The sequence below is a fragment of the Lycium barbarum genome, chromosome 11 (assembly GCF_019175385.1).
Source record: "Lycium barbarum isolate Lr01 chromosome 11, ASM1917538v2, whole genome shotgun sequence".
Taxonomy (NCBI): domain Eukaryota; kingdom Viridiplantae; phylum Streptophyta; class Magnoliopsida; order Solanales; family Solanaceae; genus Lycium; species Lycium barbarum.
In genome coordinates this window covers 116,841,647-116,865,227 of record NC_083347.1, presented here as the reverse complement: position 1 = coordinate 116,865,227, position 23,581 = coordinate 116,841,647, and the positions used below count along the sequence as shown (strand labels likewise).

Sequence of the window (23,581 nt, the reverse complement as noted above, 5' to 3'; positions counted from 1 at the left end):
ATAAGTTTTGTGGTATTTTTCAGATTATGTTGAGTGTTGAGAGTTTTGCCTTGTCCGCCATAATTCATGTGGAAGTTATGATATATATATGCCGAAGCTAAATGAAGCGAAATCCAAAATTATGCCATTTTTCAGAATATGTTGAGTATTGAAAGTTTTGTCTTGTCCGTCATGATTTGTGTGTTTGTTAGATAAATATGCCGAAGTTAAACGTAAACTCTGTCTTGCGAAATCTAAATTATGCCCGCACTAAAAATGATGAAAGGTAAAATTTAAAGACCACAAATTTAATGGATAAATATTAAAGACCAGCCCGAAATATGAACATTTGTGCGGATGAGATCAAAAAAGCTTACAAAGCCTATGTGATCGATATCATGGATGAAGTAAAATCGCTGGCCACGTTCACGTAAATCTATATTTTGGAGTAGTTGATTCAGAAACTAAATACTAAACAATTGATCTCAGAGAGATAACTGATAGGCTAATATGGATATTTCTTCATCAATTTGGTTTAACAGCTTCCTGTTATGGGATCGTTGGGGGGTCGAACACTTGCTTCATGCATTTGATATGGTAGAAAAAGCATAGTCTTTTCAAGAAAAGAAAATGTCCAAATTTGGCTCAGTTGCATTTGAAATTGCTCAATTTTGTCTTTTATTACACTTTTAATTCATTTATACCCGTCTCATTATCAATCATCTTGTATTTACCTTTTCTGTTAACAGATCTCCAACATGCGATTAATGGACTCCACGTGTCCATATTTTCAAGAAAAAAATAAATGATATTTATCTCTTAACTTTTGATTACAAGTTACAACAAAAACATACCCATTGACCCCTTAACTTTTGATTACAATTACAATTTAAAATTATCCTCAAGTTGAACCGTTAAAGTTAAAGAATAAGAAAGTGACTTTTTTCTAAGTCGAGAAATAATATTAGACTAAATGTTTGATAAAGAGTAAAATTATTAATTTGAAATAGTTACATAAGCAAATATAACCCATTTCCCTATTCAAAAACATCGAAATAGTTTCATCAATTAAAATGATATTGAACTTGTCTGCAGTCAGGCTGAAAAAATGACAGCTGTGGGATTTGAACCCACGCCCTTTCGGACCAGAGCCTAAATCTGGCGCCTTAGACCACTCGGCCAAACTGTCGCATGTTCACAGTCTTCATAATTAACTTACTTGATTTATAGCTCCATGACTTCCATAAACTCTTTTTAATCCACCGACAGTTTTAGCACACGACTTGTCCAAGATTAATTAATTATTTGTAATCTCAATTTACTACTCACTTTCTCTCAAAAGTCAAAACATACTTACATTCACATATGGTGCATGCATTATTAAAGTAACAAGTGGATGACATATAATAACGGAGCCATTGAATCCTCTTCAGTCGAATATTACAATGTAACATAAGGTTAAAAAAATAATATTAATGCAGTGACAAAAGTGGTTTAATTTTTTTTTTCTTTTGATAAGTAAAATAAGTTTATTTACAAATGAGCTATACAATGCAGTAAAAAGGAAAAAGAACAAAACTGAAGATTGAGCATATAGCTGATTTAACCTCACTCCCTAAATCTGTACATCCTTTCCATAACTAATTCCTTATCTTTTAAATAATAGTATTATTTAATTATAAGTTCGATTTATATATGTTCTTAATCATATTTATTATTGACTCATGGTAAATTAACATGATTTTGTGTATGCCCGAAGTCAAATAAGCTTTTTTCCTTTTGTTTGAGCCATTTAAAATTTTTATTTCGTGAATCTGTCTTTGACTTTTTTCGTTATTTCCTCGACTTGGAAACTTAACTTACAATTCCTCTTAGATATATAGCCAAAACTAAAAAAGTAGTAGGAAATAGGAATATTCTTTAGAGAAAAGTGGATAATAACAAATGGATATGAAAAGAAATTATACCACATTCATCCCAAGTAGATATTGCAGTTGCAGGACATATTCTGGTCTAAATTTAGAATTTGTAAGTCAAATAACAAAGTTGCAAACAAAAAGTCAAATAACAAAGTAATAACTCAACTTTCATATAACTTGCCAAATTTATTATTTATGAGACTAATTTATAATATGTTTAGGGCAACACAAAATAGATAAGTGGAGTGGCTAAGCCATTTACATCTTAGAATAGTATGTGCATATGTTCTCCCAGACAATGCTTCACTGTCTCAAAGCTGTACTACTGTTGGACCTCACATGTGCATATGCCTATGAATAATTCATTATACTGTTCACATATTCAAAAACTTAATTACCAACACAGGAACGAAATTAGAAATTTCGCTAAGAATGTTCAAGGTTAAATATATACATATATAAATATATATATATATATATATATATATATATATATATATATATATATATATATGTGCGCGCGCGCGTGCGTGTATTTGAAAGAAAATATTCTTTGATTTATATACACATTCTATATAGTTTTCGTATAACTTTCTTATTTTTTTGGTTTTCCACCTCGTATCGGGATCCATATTGGGACCTGATTAAATTAGGATTCACATCGAAAAGTCTCACATTTGGGGGTAAAACGCTCCCTAACAAAGGTGATTCCATACTCAGGTGGGCTCGAACCCGAGATCTTTGATTAAGGATGAAGTAGTATTTATCACTCCGTCACAACCCTTGTTGGTGTATAATTTTCTTATGACTGATCACCCTTCACTCTATGTTGCTACGCTACTGACTCACGCTCAATAGTTACATCTAACCACATAACTTATCATGGTTATGAAATAAATCTATGAAAAATAACTTAGTCAGTTAACTAACCATGATTAAGTGAGAGAAATAGGTGTAAAGAAAAAAATGAAGGTGGATCTAGGGTAATAGATCCGGGTCTGAATTAGTGACTTTAGTCCAGATCAAGTATATGTGGTTAAAAAATTCATTAAATTAGTATAAGTAATAAATTTCATATAGCTCAGATCATGCATATGTGGTAAATTTCATTAAATTAGAATAAGTTTCAAATTCAGTAAATTAAATATATCATGAATAAATTTGAATTCTGAGCTTATAAAATTTAAATCTTAAATAATTGCGTAAAGAACCCATGTTATATATTCATGTCAATGAATTTTTTATCCTTCCACTCTATGATAGTATAGGGTAATGGAAGCACTGGCATGTTGGTAATCTTTATTCCCAGCAACTAGCACCTCTCAGCTCGTCTTCCCAAAATTATAATTTCTCTGCTTTTAATAAATTAAAATATTAAAAAAACTTAAAGTAAGTTTCTTCTGTAATCGTAGAGATCCAAAGCAGTAAAGTCAAATGATTAACTTAATAATTCATCTTTATTGCCCCCTTAATTTTAGCTTACTGGCCCATTATTCTGCTCGTTGTTACTTGTTTCCATTGTTTTTCTCTCTCTCTCTCTCTTTTTTCAAATTAAATTGGGGGGGGGGGGGGGGGGGGGTCAAATAATATTTTCTTTTTAACTAAAATGCTGCCTTATACAATATTGTGGTCTATAATAATTTCATATATTCTTAAACATGTCGATTTTTTTAAGGTATAATTAATATTTGAATGGAGCAAAAGATTTGGGAAATTTCATATACGTAGACTTAAATTAGTTTGGGATTGATAGCTTGTTTGACCATGCTTTTGAGAAGTCAAAAGTATTTATTTTAGAGAGTTGAGATATTCGATCAAATTTTTAGGAAAAAAATACGTGTTTTTTAATAATAGTAAAAGTTTTTGAGAAGCTAAAAAATAGCTTTTCACTATAAGCACTTTTGTAATCTTGATTAAGCATAAATTGTTGCTCTAATATTGGTCAAAACGTTTTTGAATTGATAGGCTAAACACAAACTGCTACTTTCTGAAAGGTCGAAAATGCCTCTAACAAGAACCACTTATAAAGCAGATTTGGGCCAAATAAGTGTCTTCAATGTTACCACCACCATAGTTGCGCTTGGATGATAAGTACCCTTTATTTTTAATTAAAGATCTCGAATTCGATGAATGAAGTCATTCTTATTAAGGAGCGGTTCACTGCAAAATGGGACGTTTCAACGTGAATTGGAATTAATCAAGGTTTAAAGCGAGCAGTAGACATCGATCAGAAAAAGGATTGTGCTGTTATATTGGAGTAGTAATTTTTAGAAAGTGAGCAATAAATAAACCAATCAGTGGATTTTAGTGAACCAATCACAAGAGCAAAATCCAGTTGTCAAATCCAACAAGTTTCTATTATTATAAGACAATATCAAATGGAATCATGTTCCCATATGCAGGCATCTTAGACCCCACTTACATTTTTCTGAAACCAAAGTCAGTGAGTCTATGGGCATTCTGGACATTTCGATCTCCCTCGTCTTTCTGGCAATTGCTTTCTCCAACTTGTCGGTCCTTAGGCCAATCTGTGATTTTGGTGTCAATCCCCAAATTACCCTTCTGAAAATCTAAACTTGTATTTGCTTCTTCTAGTAGTAATTTAACTTTTGTAATTGGTAAAAACTATGTGTAACATGATTTTTGTTTACCTTCTTGTTCGGTATCCGTCTTGAGTTCTGGCTATTATGAATTCACGTTGTGTACGAGCCATTTAAGGAGGAAGCGTTTTCTATCAGGATTTTTCAATTATAGGGTTCAAACTCAAAGCCTTGACTTTGATATGCTCATAGAATGTCGTCTCTTTGATTGTGGTAGGCAGAGTGTGTCTTTGAGGTGCTTCGACATTTGTGCGGTCCGGATATTTGCATCCTATTTATCACACCACCATCTTTGTTGATGTGTAACGTGATTTGGCCGTTAATATGGTTAGAAATATCAAGTGTAAAAATAAAAAATTCTACGCATAACAGGAAAAGTTCGTTCATAGAGGCGGATCTAAGATAGGTCCGGCGGGTTTAAACGCTGAATCTTGAATTCGTCTATGTAATTAACAGACAAAAGTTAAAGTAAAACTATACAACGTATCAAAAGAATTGATATTCTCTTTTCTATTTTCTCTACTAGGAAAAAACTGTTATTCTCAAACTAGGTGAGCAGTATTTTTGGAACAATCTTTGATGTCTCTATTTCCCTTTACTTTATTATTGCTTTGAAAGGGGCCTATCAAAGGAGAGAATTTTATCCTTTATATACTAAGGTTAGAGAAGTATAAACACCAGAAACAAACCAAAAGCAACAAACATGGGAATGATTCACATTTCCTTTTTTGCCCTCGACATGACTAAAAGTGATTATTAGTGTGCTGTACTTCCTTTATTTTATTTATTTATTTATTTATTTATTTGTAGTCTTCTCCATAAAATTCAACTTAAAAGAAGCTTCACTTCTCAAGCTCCTCTTGTGAAGTGCTCCATTCAAAAAATAGAATGGAGAAAATGGCTTCTTCAATAGCTCATCTTCTTGCACTTAGTGCAATACTTGTTGTACTTTTTTCATCAGCACAAGCTGAAGTACAAGGTTCATTTGATGACAATTTTAGCAAAAGCTGTCCTGAAACACATTTCAAGACTTCTGAAGATGGACAGATCTGGTATTTATCATTGGACAAGAAAGCAGGTGATTCAATTCAAGAATTCAAACTTTTTCAATACAATTTTCATTTTCTTGACCTTTAATCTTTATATTCCAAAGTGTTCAACTGATCACCTTTCGATAACATTTAACAATGAGTTTTCTTTGTGAGGTGATTAAAACTCAAGAATTGGATGTTTTTGAATATCATGTTCATTTTTTTTATTTTTTTTTGACATTTGAATTTTTATGTTATGTTATTGCTAACATTGATTGATGATTCTTTTTTTCTTTTTATATTTAGGATGTGGATTTATGACCAAGGAGAAATACAGATTTGGGTGGTTCAGCATGAAGTTGAAATTGGTGGGTGGCGACTCTGCTGGTGTTGTGACTGCTTACTATGTAAGTTGCAAGAATTTTCACTATGGCAATGCAATTTAATATGGATATACCTTATATGCATTGATAATGTAAAAAAAAAATAAAAAAAAAATCACACGATCAGTGTAATTTAATATATCGTAGCAAATAATTTGATTATTTTTCAGATTACTAATCTCACCTTTTACGGACGATTATATGCAACTTTGTTTTTTCTTTACATGAATTGTTAACTCTGGCAATGCAAATTAATATGAAAGGATAATTGCACTTTTGATCCCTCATTTATGGGATAACTTCTAATTTTAGTCCTTGTGGAATGAGACTCATTACATTTAACTTCCAATTAAATTAAAATGTGTGTATGTGGTCCCTTTATGCAAAAAATATGTTATAGTTAGACTATTATAGGAAGTAATTAAATGATGAAACGGTCAATATTTTAGAAAATTTGTGATTATTCACAAGAAAAAAGATCAAAAGTACATATTTCAAGTAATTGAAGGTTAAATGTACTTAATCAGATTTCATAAAAACTTAAATCACGATTTACCAATGACTAAGAGACCAAAAGTGTTATTAACTTTAATATAACTTATATACACTAAAAATGCAAATACGTTATCAGTATATTTTAACATGTCGTAGCAGGTAATCTGCCTTATTTTCTAGACTACTAATTCTATAGTTATGAGGTAATCTAGTTTAATGGAAATTTTTCAATGAGTGTAGATGTGCACAGAAGATGGAGCAGGACCAACAAGAGATGAATTAGATTTTGAGTTCTTGGGAAATAGAACAGGGGAACCCTATACTATTCAGACAAATGTGTACAAGAATGGGACTGGTAATAGGGAGATGAGACATGTTTTATGGTTTGACCCCACTGAGGATTTCCACAGCTATTCCATTCTTTGGAACCCTCACCAAATTGTGTAAGTCCTTCTTTTACTTTCTATTTGTACTATTATTAAATTACTCAAAATTATCGTCGAGGAGTTTAGTAGGATGAATGAGATCTTTTATCCCATAATAAGAGGTTTCCATCTTGAACCTTGAGAATGGAGATCTTCGGAAATTTTTTCAACAATAGTGATTTTCTAAATTTGTAATTGAAAAATAGCCACAAAGTTCAAAAGTTATTATAATAATGGTCGATACCATCATGGATTTCAAAATCAGGACGAGATCCTTAGTTTTTCACTTGCTTAAGTTCGGAATCCATGAGACCATGACACTTCCGTGGTGTTATGTATTAAAAATTGCTACTTTTCAACGAATTTTTAAACACTGGCTATTTTTCAAAAACTTATTTGAAAAGTGGCTCTCCCGTAGATATTTTTACATATCTTTGGTAGGAAGTATGTTTCTTTTTATTGGGTCATACACGGCACGTATTCGGATTAATTGAGTCAATGAATTTCGGATGCCTAATGGTTACATAGAATTCCTTAAAACAATTATATGTAACTGTCTGGATTACTCGGGCATGGATAAAGATGGTAAAATATGGTCTACATTTTTTTACGCACTCAATATGTAGAACATGTTGATGATTAGCTTGGCTGAGCTAGGTTTCAAGTTAACAACATGTTAATTTGCTTCTGCTTGATTAGGGCTGTGAGATAGGAAGGATCAGACAAAAATATAATATTCCAATTGTTGTCAACGATCATAATTAATACCGAAGTCTTTGTATTTGAACAGGTTTTTCGTTGATAAGATACCGATAAGAGTGTTCAAAAACGCGAATTATACGAACAATTTCTTCCCAATTGACAAGCCAATGTACTTATTTTCAAGTATATGGAATGCTGATGATTGGGCTACAAGGGGTGGTTTGGAGAAAACAGAATGGAAAAATCAACCATTTGTTTCAAGTTACAAAGATTTTAGTGTTGATGGTTGTCAATGGAAAGATCCATTTCCTTCTTGTGTTTCAACTACAACTAAAAATTGGTGGGATCAATATGATGCTTGGCATTTATCAAGTGACCAAAAAATGGATTATGCTTGGGTGCAAAGAAACCTTGTGATTTATGATTATTGTCAAGATACCGAAAGATTCCCTGAGAAGCCTGAGGAGTGTTGGTTAAGTCCATGGGAATAGTAAATTTGAAGAAAGGTAAAAAGAATATTTATGAGAGGAAGGAGTATTTTGATTTTTTGATGTTGAGTTGTATATGGTGTATTATTTCTGTCATTGCTATTGGATTATTGAATTTATTGTTATATTATTGAAGCCTTCAATTTTTTGTTTTTGTTTTTTTCTTTGCCTAACTTTTATGGGGGTTGGGGTGACCACGGTATTGAAGCTAACATAAACTACAACCGTATAACGTATCCCGTGGGCGGCCTTCAGAGGCTATCATTCGTAGGACGAGACACTAACACACGAGCTCTCTGTTTCTGTCTGCTTGTTCAGCATGTATTTTTCACTTTCCCCCCTCTAAGAAAATATTAACTAAGTATTTATTTTACAAAATTATTCATATTTATTATACTTTAAAAGATCAATTCGACTAGTAATCCTCCAATATTTAAGAAATGGTTACTTAATAGATTGAAAGCAAATATACAACTCATGCACCAATTTTTTGGCCAAAGCATCGGACCTTGGTAACCATGATCACTTTGATATTGACTACTTATGCCGGTGGGCTAAAAATGCTATTGCATAATTTTTTTAAGATGCGCATAAATCAGTACCGACACTATTAATATCAAGAATTAAATTAATGTTATGAATGTTTAATCTTGGAAAAGCCTATGTAGGGTTTACAATACAAATATAATATTCATTATCTAATAATTAGATTATTAAATACTCAAAAGCGTTGTTACCGACAAAATAAACAATTTGTTCTGAAATATAGAATGGATGTCCACTACACAAATATAATGCCTCTTCCATTATCTTTCACCATATTAATGGTTCTTCCATTATCTCATATATTGAATGCATATGTAGCACTATAAATAGAGACATAAGTTTTCATATGTAATGTACTTGAAACACATTTTGGAAGAATAATAAAATCTCTCCTCTTTGTCACTCTATGTTTATAGTTTTCATCCTTTAATATTATTACTCTTCTAGCTTCATTTTATAACACGTTATCAGCACGAGACTCTGCCGTTCCGAGCAAATACTTTAAAAGCCTCGAAGGTATTGACTTTCTATTTCCCTTTACTAATGGCAAATCTAACTAAACGTGAATTTGTAGCCTTAGATATATCCGGCAATAGCTATATGTCTTGGATTCTTGATGCTGAAATTCACCTTAATGCGATGGGTCTGGCGGACACCATCAAAGATAAAAATGAGGCATCAAACCAAGATCGTGCCAAGGCAATGATATTCCTCCGCCATCACCTTGATGAGGACTTGAAAATGGAATATCTCACTGTTAAAGATCCTCTTACTCTGTGGAATAATTTAAAAGATAGATATGACCACCTGAAGATGGTCATACTTCCACAAGCACGTTTTGATTGGCTCCATTTAAGGCTACAAGATTATAAATCTATTAAAGCATATAATTCTGCCATGTTTAAAATTATTTCTCAGTTGAAATTATGTGGTGAAAATATCACTGATCATGATATGTTGGAGAAAACATTCTCCACTTTTCTTGCCTCGAGTATGCTCCTGCAGCAGCAATACCGAGAAATGAAGTTCAAGAAATATTCTGATCTAATCGCACATCTTCTAGTGGCTGAACAACATAATGAATTATTAATGAAAAATCATGAAAGCCGACCCACTGGTACTGCCCCATTCCCTGAAGTGAATGAGGCAAATTTTCGCCATTCTAGGCGTGGAAGAGGTTGTGGCCCCAGTCGTGGTCATGGCCGTAGTCAAGGAAGAAATTTTAATCATGATTCTCGTCTTGCACCAAATAATACCCTTCACCACCAGCAGTGTAAAAGGAAGGATGAAAAGTATGAAACTGGGCAAAAGAAAAATTCAGAAAATAAATGCTTCCGATGTGGAGGAAAGGGGCACTGGTCACGTACCTGTCGTACGCCAAAGCACCTAATTATGCTGTATCAAGCCTCTCTCAAAAGGGCAGAAAAGGATGCCGAAGCAAATTTTATTTCTGAAGATAATGTTGAGCCCATGCATCTAGATGTGGCAGATTTCTTTGAACTCCCTGAAGGAAAAACAGATCATTTGATCGGTGATGGATCTGTAAAAACTTAGATATTTCATACGTGTCGTTTGTATGTGGTTATGTTTCCATGTTTATGTAAATGAAGTGTGTGTAATGCTTTGCCTAATCATAATATCTACTTCGATATTCACTTTATCTATTATTTCATTTTGAAGAATCTATGGAAATTCCTCAAATTTTATTTGGATCAATGATCAATCATGAAGATATTTGTGTGATTGATAGTGGAACAACACATGCCATATTCAAAGATGAGAAATACTTTTCTCACTTGCGTAGAAAAAGGGGAAATATTAATACAATTTCTGGAAATTCGAAATTGATTGAAGGCTCCGGAAGAGCTACTATATTTCTGACTAAGGGGACGAAACTTGTTATAGAAAATGCATTATTCTCTTCTAAATCCCCAAGAAAATTGTTAAGTTTCAAAGATATCCGCCGTAATGGATATCACGCTGAGACATTAAACGAAATAAATGATGAATATCTTGCCATTACAAAGAATGTCTCCGGCCAGAAATATGTTTTGGAGAAATTGCCAACTTTGTCTTCTGGTCTGTATTATGCAAAAATTAGTACAATTGAAGCACACTCGATCGTAAACCAGAAGTTTAATGATTCAAGTACTTTTGTGCTTTGGCATGACCGAATAGGTCACCCTGGATCAATAATGATGAGACGAATTATTGAAAATTCAAATGGGCATCCACTTAAGAACCTGAAGATTCTTGAAAGTGGTGAATTTTCATGTGCTGCTTGTTATCAGGGTAAGTTGATAGCTAAGCCATCACCAATGAAAGTTGACATTGAATCCCCTGCTTTTCTAGAACGTATACATGGGGATATATGTGGACCTATTCATCCACCTTGTGGGCCATTCAGATATTTTATGGTCCTAATAGACGCATCTTCAAGATGGTCTCATGTGTGCCTCCTATCGTCTCGAAACCTGGCGTTTGCGAAATTATTGGCACAAATAATACGCTTAAGGGCACAGTGTCCGGATTATCCCATTAAGGCTATACGCCTCGATAATGCCGGAGAATTTACGTCTCAATCTTTTGATGATTATTGTTTATCAGTTGGGATAAAAGTTGAACATCCTGTAGCACATGTTCATACCCAAAATGGTCTTGCAGAGTCATTTATTAAACGACTACAATTGATAGCAAGACCACTACTTATGAAAACACGGTTGCCCACTACCGCCTCGGGACATGCTATCTTACATGCAGCATCTCTTATTCGTCTCAGACCGACTCATTATAATAAATACTCCCCGTCACAATTAGTATTTGGTCATGAACCAAATATTGCTCATCTCCGAATCTTTGGCTGTGCTGTATATGTGCCTGTAGCACCACCACAGCGTACTAAGATGGGCCCCCAAAGAAGGTTAGGTATATATGTTGGGTTTGAATTACCCTCTATTATTCGCTATCTTGAGCCATTGACGGGAGATTTATTCACTGCCCGATTTGCAGATTGTCGATTTGATGAAACAAATTTTTCACAATTAGGGGGAGAGAGAAAAGAAATCAAAAGAGAAATTGTGTGGAAAGTTCCATCACTATCTCATTTTGATCCACGTGCCCCCATATGTGAACAGGAGATCCAGAAGATCATTCACTTGCAAAAAATAGCAAATCAAATGCCAGACGCCTTTATTGATTTGAAAAGGATAACTAAGTCACATATCCCTGCAGAGAATGTGCCTATCCGAATTGATGTCCCAAAGGGAAAATCTACTAGTGTCATAGCCTCTGAATCTCATGCACGCCTGTAGCGTGGTAGGCCATTGAGTTCTAAGGATAAAATCCTAGAAAAAGAAACACGAAAAATGATCAAAATGACACTATGAAAGAATATCATGAAGATATTCAAGATCTGACTAATCCTGATACTCCTGAAGATATTAGGGAACCCGAGACTCAAGTAAATAAAGAACTATCATTGAGTTCTTCTGGTGATGGGATAAATTTGAATCGATCGAAGATTATGGTGGATAATGTTTTTGCATATAATGTTGCACTAAATATTATGAAAGACATTGGCGATCAGGAACCCCAATCTGTCGAAGAATGTCGACGAAGATATGATTGGCCAAAATGGCAAGAGGCAGTTCAATCAGAATTGAATTCACTTGCCAAACGTGAGGTTTTTGGACCTGTAGTCCAAACGCCTAATGGTGTAAAACCAATTGGCCATAAATGGGTTTTTGTGCGAAAAAGGAATGAGATAAATGAAATTGTGAGATACAAGGCACGCCTTGTTGCACAAGGATTCTCTCAACGACCCGGTATCGACTATGAAGAAACATATTCACCCGTTATGGATGGCATAACATTTCGATATCTCATCATTTTAGCTGTACATGAAAACCTTGAAATACATCTGATGGATGTGGTTACAGCTTACCTTTATGGCTCACTTGATAATGAAGTCTATATGAAAATGCTGAAGGATTTAAAATGCCTGAAGCAATTAACTCAAAGTCTCGAGAGATGTATTCAATCAGATTACAAAGATCGTTGTATGGTCTAAAACAATCAGGGAGCATGTGGTACAATCGCCTCAGTGAATACTTGGTAAAAGAAGGTTATATAAATGATGCCATTTGTCCATGTGTTTTTATTAAGAAAACAAAATCAGAGTTCGTTATAATCGCTGTTTATGTTGATGACATAAACCTAATTGGAACTCCAGAAGAGCTCCAAAAGGCGATTGAATATTTAAAGAAAGAATTTGAGATGAAAGGTCTAGGAAAAGCAAAACTTTGTCTTGGTTTGCAGATTGAACATTTGACAGATGGGATCTTTATCCATCAATCTGCTTATACCGAAAAGGTTTTAAAACGATTTTACATGGACAATGCGCATCCTTTAAGTACTCCAATGGTTGTTCGCTCACTTGAAGTGAGTAAAGATCCGTTCCGACCTCAAGAAGAAAATGAAGAGCTTCTTGGTCCTGAAGTACCATATCTTAGTGCAATTGACGCACTTATGTATCTTGCTAACGCTACAAGACCTGACATAGCGTTCTCTGTTAATTTGCTAGCAAGATATAGCTCTTCTCCTACACGAAGACATTGAAACGGAGTTAAGCATATATTGCAATATCTGAAGGGAACTAGCGATATGGGTCTGTTTTATACTAACAAAGGTAGTACAGATCTTGTTGGTTATGCAGATGCAGGTTATTTATCTGATCCACATAAAGCTCGATCTCAAACAGGCTATCTGTTTACATGCGGAGGTACTGCTATATCATGGCGATCTACAAAGCAGTCCATTGTTGCTACTTCTTCGAATCATGCTGAGATAATAGCTATTCATGAAGCAAGTAGAGAATGTGTGTGGTTGAGATCAGTGATACATTTCATCAGAGAAAGATGTGGCTTGAAGTGTGATACAAAATTACCCACAGTATTATATGAAGATAATGCTGCATGCATAGCTCAATTAAAAGGAGGATTTATAAAAGGAGATAGAATGAAGCACATTTCACCAAAGTTATTTTTCACACATGATCTCCAGAAGAAAGGTGATATTGATGTGCAACAAATTCGTTCAAGTGACAATCCTGCAGATTTGTTCACCAAATCTTTGCCAACTTCAACTCTTGAGAAGATGATATTCAAGATTGGAATGCGAAGACTCCGACATCTGAATATTGGTCTTCGTCAGGGGGAGTGAAATACGTGGTACTCTTTTTTCCTTAACCAAGTTTTGTCCCATTGAGTTTTCTTGGTAAGGTTTTTAATGAGGCAACTCTCAAAGCGTATTACTAGATATGTGTACTCTTTTTCCTTCATTGAGGCTTTTTCCCACAGGGTTTTTCCTAATAAGGTTTTTAACGATACACATCATCTATGGACATCCAAGGGGGAGTGTTATGAAATATAGAATGGATGTCCACTACACAAATATAATGCCTCTTCCATTATCTTCCACCATATTAATGGTTCTTCCATTATCTTCCACCATATTAATGGCTCTTCCATTATCTCATATATTGAATGCATATGTAGCACTATAAATAGAGACATAAGTTTTCATATGTAATGTACTTGAAACACATTTTGGAAGAATAATAAAATCTCTCATCTTTGTCACTCTATGTTTATAGTTTTCATCCTTTAATATTATTACTCTTTTAGCTTCATTTTATAACACAATTGACATAATAGAGAAGCATTATCTTCTCCTTTGATTCATAACTTATCATTTCTTCCTTTCTTTTCATTAATCTTTCCCTTCATATCTTAACCCCATAACTAATGAGACAATTGAGCTAGCGTTTGGTCATAGATTTCGTGAACCATGCAAAAACGAGTTTTTAAAGTTGTTTTTAAAAATAGTTTATAAAACTTGAAGTTATGTTTGGACATGTATTTTACTTGGAAAAAAAAAGTAAAGTTTTTTGAGTGGAAGAAAAATTTCACCCGTAAGTGTTTGGAACTTGAACTTTTTTCAAAAAACTGATCAAATTTCATGGACAAGAAATATTTTCAATTTTTTCCAAAATCTATGGCCAAGCAACAGCTCGAGTACCTTTATTAGTTGAAATTTGAGAACTCTCAATGTTGTCTTGATTTTCTTTCAAAAGTTTTCCCTAAAAAATATTAATTAATGATATAATGTTAGAGGTAATGAGAGCAAATGTCAAAGGTAATCTGCACACATTGCACTGCTCTATATATTCCACACCGACACTCACAAAAAGAATGTTATAGCTGTCCTGCACAATCGTTGGAGACTCAAATGTCTGTTTTCTGTTCACTATGTTTCAATTTACATGACGGCATTTAGCTGATTAACAGTTTAAGAAAGGAGGGAAGAAAGATTTTAAAAATTGTGTAAGGAGATTTTTATGGCTATAAAAATATGCTATTAAACTTAAAATATGCGTTGCTCATTCTTTTCTTACCGGACTAATAAAAAAATAGTGCCACATAAAATGGATCAGAGTCAGCGATGCCACACTCTTTTTTTTTTTTTCCTTCCAGGAGTAAGCATAAGGAAATAGAATCACTTCGATCTCTTCATACCGTTAATCAAATATCTCAACTTTGAATTTTAAAAATGAATAATTTGATTTACTCCTTTAGTAAGTTTATTGAACGCTAAACCAAATTAGTTAACTATTGAATTTCGAATACCGAATGTCCACGACGTAAATAAATAAAAGTGACACACTTAAGAAAGGAAAACTGAAGTTTATTTGAATTTGGCAATGACTGATCATGGAAGAAAGACAAATGAACATTTCAGAATACTGAAATTGTGTTGCTTTAAAGAACTCAATCATATTCTGCCAGAGGCATAAAAGTTTTCATCTAGTGTTCCAATACTTCACAATCTCTTCTGCAGTTCTTCCTGGAATTCTTCCAGCAATAAGAGACCACCTGATAAAAATGACACCCATCAGTCACAACCAAACAACTACTCATTCCGTTTCATTTTATATGATGGTGTTTGACTTGTCACTAGGGGCAGATGTACCATTATCAATGCGAGTTCAATTGAATTCATAACTTTGGACGCGGAGCATAAATTTATGTGTAAAATTTACTAAAATTGTAATAAATAGTGGACATGAACATGTAACTTTAAAATATAATGCGTTCAATATTAAAAATCTAAAGAGGTTGAACCACAAAGTTTAAATTCTGGATCTGTCTCTGCTTGTCACAGTGGCTAAACCAAAAAGAAGTATTCATTTCATTCTCATTTTATTCTTAATGAGATGATTTATAACAACACAAATGACTATACGACCATGAATTTCAAAAGTCTCTCATTCTTTTTGAAACTATGTGTTCAGTAAAACACCGCACATAAATGGAGAGGAAAGGAGTATAATTTTGTCACATATTAACCTTTCTATAGCTATAGATATATATCATTAAGGCTAAAATAGAAAGTTTAAAATTAAAGAGCTTTTCATCTTATAAACATTTTTGGTTTAAACGAATATTTTACTATTTTATCACTAATATCTTTTCTAACACTCAAAACATTCTTCAAGAACCAGTAATCAGAACTCCTCTCCATTCTATCTTAGTCATTTCTTATTCTCCTTATACAAATACTTTTAATTTATAATTTTTGTAAATAATGTTATGGACATGTTAGTCATTTAACTAAAAATTACTCAACAACACGCTTTTACCAAATATATCAACTGCTTATTATCAATTTTAGCACTTCAACCCAAACACGTAATTACTTATTTCTAAAAATCAGTTTCAACATTAAAATTATTTTTCAATATTCAATACTTATCAGTTTCTTTTAATAAGCAAATCCAAACGGACTCTAAAAAAGCCTGTCAAATGAAAAAAAAAAAAAAGTTGAAAAAACCTCTCGCCGAGCAAATTGAACATCCTGATTATCAATGCTTCTTCATCTTTAGAGAATTCAGTTTCAGCTTCTTTCAATGCTTTTCCTGATAACAAATATCCGCAACCATATGAACGGTGAACATGTATATAACCGACCTCAACTTATTTGAAATAAAATACATAACAATAAACATAAAAAAAAAAAAAAAAAATCAAAGCATTTTTTTTTTTTAATTTTTTCTTTTTTCCCCCTCCCATTTTTAGGAGGATTTATAGTGTTTCCACACTTCCCCTCCAGTGTGACTTGAACCCAGGACCTACCGGTCGTGGGTGGAGGTGCTTAACCACTGAGCCATCCCTCACTTGTCAAAAAAAAATAAAAAAAATCAAAGCATGAATTAGAGGTGATAGTGGATACCTTGAGAATCAGCAGGAGTATAATCAGAGGAAGAAAGTTGATCTGAATCTGCCATATTTTGGGAAGTAGACTAGTGGAGAATGAGAGTACTATTAATTACTGTATATTAGATCACCTTTAAATAATAAGTCAGGGCCGTCAGATTAGGTAGAGTCCTTTTTTAAGAAAAAAAACAAATTAGTGGTCTTTTGTACGTGGAATAAGGGATACCAATATGGGAAGAATGCTGAATTATTTTATTTCGCGTTTGGGTTACGCATTCGGCCAAATCTAATAGCTTAGTTCAAATTATGTATTTATCTTAAGAAATTCATTGAAAAATGTATAAATTATTAATTTAAAATTCAGTAACTTAAATGGATTAGAATTCCGAACTCATAGGTTTCAAATCCGGACTCCATCTCTACCAGGATAAAACATCAAAATGACAAATATGTCCTTATCCAAAGCTCTTTCTGAAAGTCCTTTAAAAAATCTTAAGGTTAAAAATGAAAACAAAAGTTTATCCAACTTCTGTAGTGTACGACGAAACAAACGTTTTATATTAAACTCGGATATTTCATCTATAAACCAAACATCTAACAACAAAAGAACATCCACTAAATGATTTCATTAATATTTAAACCTCATATATAACTTGTTCTTCACCAACCAAAGGACCCTTATTATTTTTCTAATTCATTTCTGCACTTCAAGTTACCACCACCTTCCACAGTGTTGTCGAATGACTTAAAATATTATAGTAGTGGCAAGTAAACAACACAGATATTCAGGAGAGGAAGGCCTTGACTGTTGAATGGTAGGTGATGTAGAGCCTTTCTCTTAAAATAGTAAGTAAAATTGCACCAGGGGTTGTTGGATTCTTTTATTTGGAAAGTAAAAACTTAATTCACCACTTAAAATAGACTTTATGAGTAGCAGGATTTAAATTTGTGGTGTGCATCTACTAGGGACAAAGCTAGAGGGTCGGGAGGGGTTAATCCGATCTTCTTCGCCGGAAATTATATTGTATATACATGATCAATTTCTTTTATGTGTATATAATATATTGATTTTTTTTATTAAAATTCTATTTCCGCCGCTGGTGCCTACCATGCACTCCTGCTGTACTATCTTTATTTGTTTTTTTTTTTTTTTTTTTCCAATTTAGCATTAGACTCTCTAAATGTTATTGTGACGCATATAACAACGTGTCATTTTTAGTGTTAAACATTGGTTAGCTTGATTTTTGAAATAAAATAAAAGTGACTGATAATTTTTGTTTGGACTGATTATTTCATATGGAGAGTGACAAATACCAATACATGTTTAACCTTTAAAAGAAAGAAGAAACAATTAGCCTATCGAAGTTGGATCCCGAAGTGCTCCTTTGAAGGAAGAGTTTAACTAGTATCTGTGTGGTCCTATTATTTTTCTATTATCATTTTTCTATCCTACACTTGGAGAGAACTTGGGGTCGTTTCAGTAGTTGAAAAAAGTAACTTTTCTTATAAGTACTTTCTGAAACTTGATTAAGCACAAATTGTCATTCTAATATTGGCAAATTGATTTTCAAATTGATTAGTCATATACGAAATGCTACTCTCCTTAAATATTTTTTGAAAAGCATTTTTGACCCGTGACGGAGCTACAGTGTCCCAACAGTATGAGAAAATCATATTATGTATGTAGGTTGTTAGGATTGGAAAAGTCTTCTATTCATAACCGGAACAGAATTACAATAGGAGGAACAACTCTCACACTCAACTATTACAAAAAACCAATCCTAAACTTAATACCTATATCTCACTCAAGTGTTTTCCTTACTGTTTTTCTCTCTTGCTCTTGGTGATGCTACAAATGATAGAAGGCTTCCCTATTTATAGGGATGAAATGAACCTATTGATGTCATTTGTGACTCAAGCAAGCACTTGACAATTTGCCAAATACAAGGAAGATGTTTTCTTCCTTAAAACAAGGAATATGTTTTCTTCCTCAAAACAAGGGAAATGTTTTCTTCCTTGTTTTCTTCCTTAAAATGAGTGAGATGTTTCCTTCCTCAAATTATGGGATGGACCCAACAAATCTCCCCCTCCAGTCCCATACACCTGAAGGAGAGTACACTGGCTTTTAGTTTGAGTGTATGCCGACAAGTTCTTTGCACAATTCGAACTTATCTCTCGGTACCACCTTGGTCAGCATGTCTGCAGGGTTTTCGTTTGTGTTGATCTTGGAGAGCTTCAGTTCATGTTGCTCGACTGCTTCTCTGAGCCAGTGATATCGAACGTCAATATGTTTTGTGCGTGAGTGGTACCTCGAGTTTTTGCTGAGATCCATAGCACTTTGACTATCACAATGAATTGTGTATTCTTCTTGTCGGAAACCCAGTTCTTGAAGGAAACGTTTCAGCCACATAAGCTCTTTCCCAGCTTCAACTGCGGCAATGTATTCGGCTTCTGTGGTTGATAGTGCTACACACTTTTGTAACTTGGATTGCCATGACACAGCTCCCCCTGCAAATGTGAATATATAACTCGAAGTTGATTTCCTGCTATCATAATCTCCTGCCATGTCAGCATCAGTGTAACCTTCCAAAATCGGCTTAGCTCCCCCATAGCACAAACATAGTCTGGATGTACCCTTCAGGTACCGTAGTATCCACTTGACAGTTTCCCAATGTTTTCTTCCTAGATTTGATAAGTATCTGCTCACAACACCGACAACATGAGCAATGTCTAGCCTTGTGCACACCATTGCATACATCAAACTTCCAACTGCTGAAGAGTAGGGCACTGCTTTCATCTTTTTCTTTTCTTCTTCGGAAGAAGGACAACTTTCCTTGCTAAACTTGAAGTGATTTGCTAGTGGAGTACCAACAGGCTTGGTATTTTTCATGTTGAACCTTTTGATCATGCGTTCAACGTATTCCTCTTGTGGCAAGAACAACTTCTTTACCTTTCGATCACGAATGATTTTCATGCCCAAGATATGTTGTGCAGGGCCTAAGTCTTTCATATCAAAGAACTTAGACAAATCTTTCTTCAAGTTGTTGATCATAGTTGCATCCTGGCCTACTATCAGCATATCATCCACATAAAGCAGAAGGATGATAAATTTTCCATCGGGGAACTTCTTCAAGTACACACAATGATCTGTAGTTGTTCTTTTGTATTGATGTTTCAGCATGAATGAGTCGAACTTTTTGTACCATTGCCTTGGGGCTTGTTTGAGACCGTAGAGACTCTTCCTTAACTTGCAAACGAGATGCTCTTTATTTGGGATTCGGAAACCATCGGGCTGCTCCATGTATATTTCTTCCTCCAAATCACCATGCAGAAAAACTGTTTTCACGTCCATCTGCTCAAGTTCAAGATCCATACTTGCCACCAATCCGAGAACCACTCGGATAGACATCATCTTCACAACCGGCGAAAAAATCTCATCAAAGTCGATTCCTTCCTTCTGTTGGAAACCTTTGACTACGAGCCTTGCCTTGTATTTCACGATATTTCCGCTAGCATATTTCTTGAGCTTGAAGACCCATTTGTTCTTCAAGGCCTTCTTTCCCGGAGGAAGTTTCACCAACTCATATGTTTGATTCTTTTGTAAAGAATTCATTTCTTCCTCCATGGCCTGTCGCCAATTGGATTTTTCACGATAAGATTGAGCTTCTTGAAAGCTCTCTGGCTCCCCCTCGCTGGTAAGAAGGATCCATTCTGTTGGCGAGTATGACCTTTGAGGGATTAACCCTCGTGCAGAACGTCGAACTTGATTATTTCCAGCTGCGTCTTGGGGTGAAAGCTCCCCATGCTCAAGAATTTCTTCGTTTTGATCATCATCAACATCTGCCGGATCAATGTTTTCTTGTTCATCATGGACATTATCATGAAGTTCCTCGTTGTTGAGAGGAATGTGTGGTGATTCAGGGATATCATCTAGAGCATGATAACTTCGTTGCTTGTTGACTGTTGGAGCACACTCATGAAACTGGTTTTCATGGAACACGACGTCTCTACTTCGAATCACTTTCTTCATTTCGGGATCCCACAGCCTGTATCCGAACTCTTGATCTCCATAGCCGATAAAGATACACGGAGTAGATCTGAGATCAAGCTTCTGCCTCAACTCCTTGGATACATGCACAAATGCCTTGCACCCGAACACTTTCAAGTGAGAATATGAAATATCTTTCCCAGACCATATCTTTTCTGGAACTTCAAAGTTCAATGGGACTGAAGGTGACCTGTTTATAAGATAACAAGCTGTCAGAACAGCTTTTCCCTAGAATGGCTTTAGCAGTTTAGCCATACTGAGCATGCATCGGACTTTCTCAACAATAGTGCGGTTCATTCTTTCAGCTACATCGTTATGTTGTGGTGTTCGTGGCACCGTTTTCTCATGTCTGATCCCATGTTCAACACAATATGCCAAAAACTCCCGGGAAGTGTACTCGCCTCCATTGTCGGATCGGAGGCATTTCAGCTTCTTTCCAGTCTCCTTTTCTACCATAGCATGGAATGTCTTGAAACGATCGAATACTTGATCCTTCGATTTGAGACAATAAGCCCAAACCTTCCGTGATGCGTCGTCGATGAATGTCACGAAGTATTTGCTACCACCAAGAGATTCTTCTTCAATGGGTCCACACACGTCAAAGTGGACAAGGCTCAGCAACTCAGAACGATTCTTTCTGGTGGAACTGAAAGAAACTCTATGTTGTTTCCCGAATAAACAGTGATCACAGGGATCCAAAGTATATCTTTATCTATTGAGATGGCTTCTTTCTTTGCAAGAGTCGTCAATCCCTTCAGACTCATGTGGTCCAATCGTCTATGCCACAAGTTTGGCGATGTCTCTTCTTCAACTGCATTGAGATTCGGTCGATACAACTTTACATTGGTTTTGTAAAGAGTACCACAAATATGTCCTCTAGCAATAACCATAGAGCCTTTGGACAGCTTCTACGTACCATCCTTGAACAGATTTCCATACCCCTGTCGATCCAGAGCTACTCCTGAGATCCGATTCAATCTCAGATCCGGAACATGACGAACCTCTTTTAACACAAGTGAGCTTCCATTGCTGGTTTTTATGTGCACATCACCAATGCCAACAATGCTCGAGAAACTGGTGTTGCCCATCTTCACAACGCCGTGGTCTCCAGATTTATAAGTACTGAACAAATCCCGGTGTGAAGTGGCATGGAATGATGCAGCAGTATCAATCACCCACTCAATATCATTTGTGCCCACGTGTAGGCATGCTTTCTCTCCGCATGTAACAAGTGCAATGTCTGGTGACACGGTGACCATGGTCTCACCATCTTCCTTGCTCGAACTCTGGTTAGTTTGAGGCTGCTCCCGTTTAAGCTTTCGACACTCCACCTTCTTGTGGCCATAGTTGCCACAATAGTTACAATAGCCCTCGAACCAAGTGTTGGTATCGACGGACTTTCCCCGCTCTCGTGATCTCCCTCGAACTTGAGATCTTCCTCTACTTTGACCTTGACCTCTACCTTTGCCTCGGCCTCTTCCTCTACCTCCGCTTCTACCTCCGTTGCGTCCACTATTTTCAGAAACAAGGGCATATGATTGATCTACCCCGGCTTCTTTTCTTCGCGATTCCTCGTTTATTAAGGCGTCCGTGACCATCTGCATGGTCACCTTACCATTGGGGGCGGAATTACTGAGAGTGATGACAAGAGTCTCCCAGCTATCAGGTAGAGAACTTAGGAGCAAGATTGCTTGCTCCTCATCTTTGAGAACCCATTCGGCTGCACTTAGCTGGTTCACGAGATCTTGGAACTGACTTGTGTGTTCTGTGACAGAGGTACCGCTACGTAGCTTGTGATTTACCAATCGCCTTATCAACAATGTTTTATTTCGAGCCGTTTTTGCTTGGTACATGCTCCCAAGCTCTTCCCAAAGTTTGTAAGCACTCGTTTCCTGCGCGACATGATGGAATACACTATGGTCAATCCATTGTCGAATTTGTGCGACCGTTTTCCTATTCATTCTTACCCATTCTTCGTCTTTCTTCTTGTCGGGTTTGACACCTTTATTTTCAAGCGGCTCGGCTAAATCCTTCAAATTTAACAAGTCCTCCATACGAGGTTTCCACATGTTATAATTTGAAGATGTTAGCGGAATCATGGTATCTGATGATGATTTCTCCATGATAAAGTGCACCTAATCTGCTTGTACTGGACTGTGGAAGCAGAATCAGGCAAAACGGGACTCACGGTTGAATCCGGAATGGTCGAAAACCTAAGGAACCGGTCTGACCAATCTGAAAACCGGACAAAAACAGAGTGAACCGGGCTGCAATAATTCAAACCGAACCGGGCCGGTTTAACCACTGGCTGGTTGAAAGAGTCAACAAAAGGATGATGTGGCAATTGGACTTTGACCAAATTTGGTTCTGGTCAAATGGGTTGGTCGGATCGGGTTTCTCCGGTCGTCTTCTCCGGCGAGCTGGTGGCCGGAAGGTGGCGGAGCGGCGGCGGCGATGGTGGACAGAGAAACTTTGACTGGACTTTTGGAGGCCTTCCGGTGGTCGAAAAATTCCGAAAATTATATATTCGGAATCCTCGGAACGAGATCTTTCTAATGATATACTTAGAGCACAATTTTGGGACAAAAAATTTTTGACTGAAAATTTTACGAAACTTTAAAAGATTGGCCTGGAAGATTAACCAAGCTCTGATACCACTTGTTAGGATTGGAAAATTCTTCTATTAATAACC

General features: G+C 35.4%; 1 protein-coding gene and 1 non-coding gene across 2 annotated transcripts; one reads left to right on the top strand and one right to left on the bottom strand.

Annotated features, from left to right (window-relative positions):
* Window positions 1-1,088: 1,088 nt before the first annotated feature.
* Window positions 1,089-1,168, bottom strand: TRNAL-UAG (transfer RNA leucine (anticodon UAG)). Its single transcript has one exon. It is a non-coding gene; the product is annotated as a tRNA-Leu (tRNA).
* A 4,137-nt stretch (window positions 1,169-5,305) lies between these two features.
* Window positions 5,306-8,176, top strand: LOC132618924 (probable xyloglucan endotransglucosylase/hydrolase protein 8). Its single transcript, XM_060333915.1, has 4 exons — window positions 5,306-5,576; window positions 5,836-5,936; window positions 6,648-6,850; window positions 7,623-8,176. Exons 1-4 carry the CDS (start codon window positions 5,387-5,389, stop codon window positions 8,023-8,025), a joined length of 897 nt encoding a protein of 298 aa, XP_060189898.1. The 5' UTR covers window positions 5,306-5,386; the 3' UTR covers window positions 8,026-8,176.
* Window positions 8,177-23,581: the final 15,405 nt, after the last annotated feature.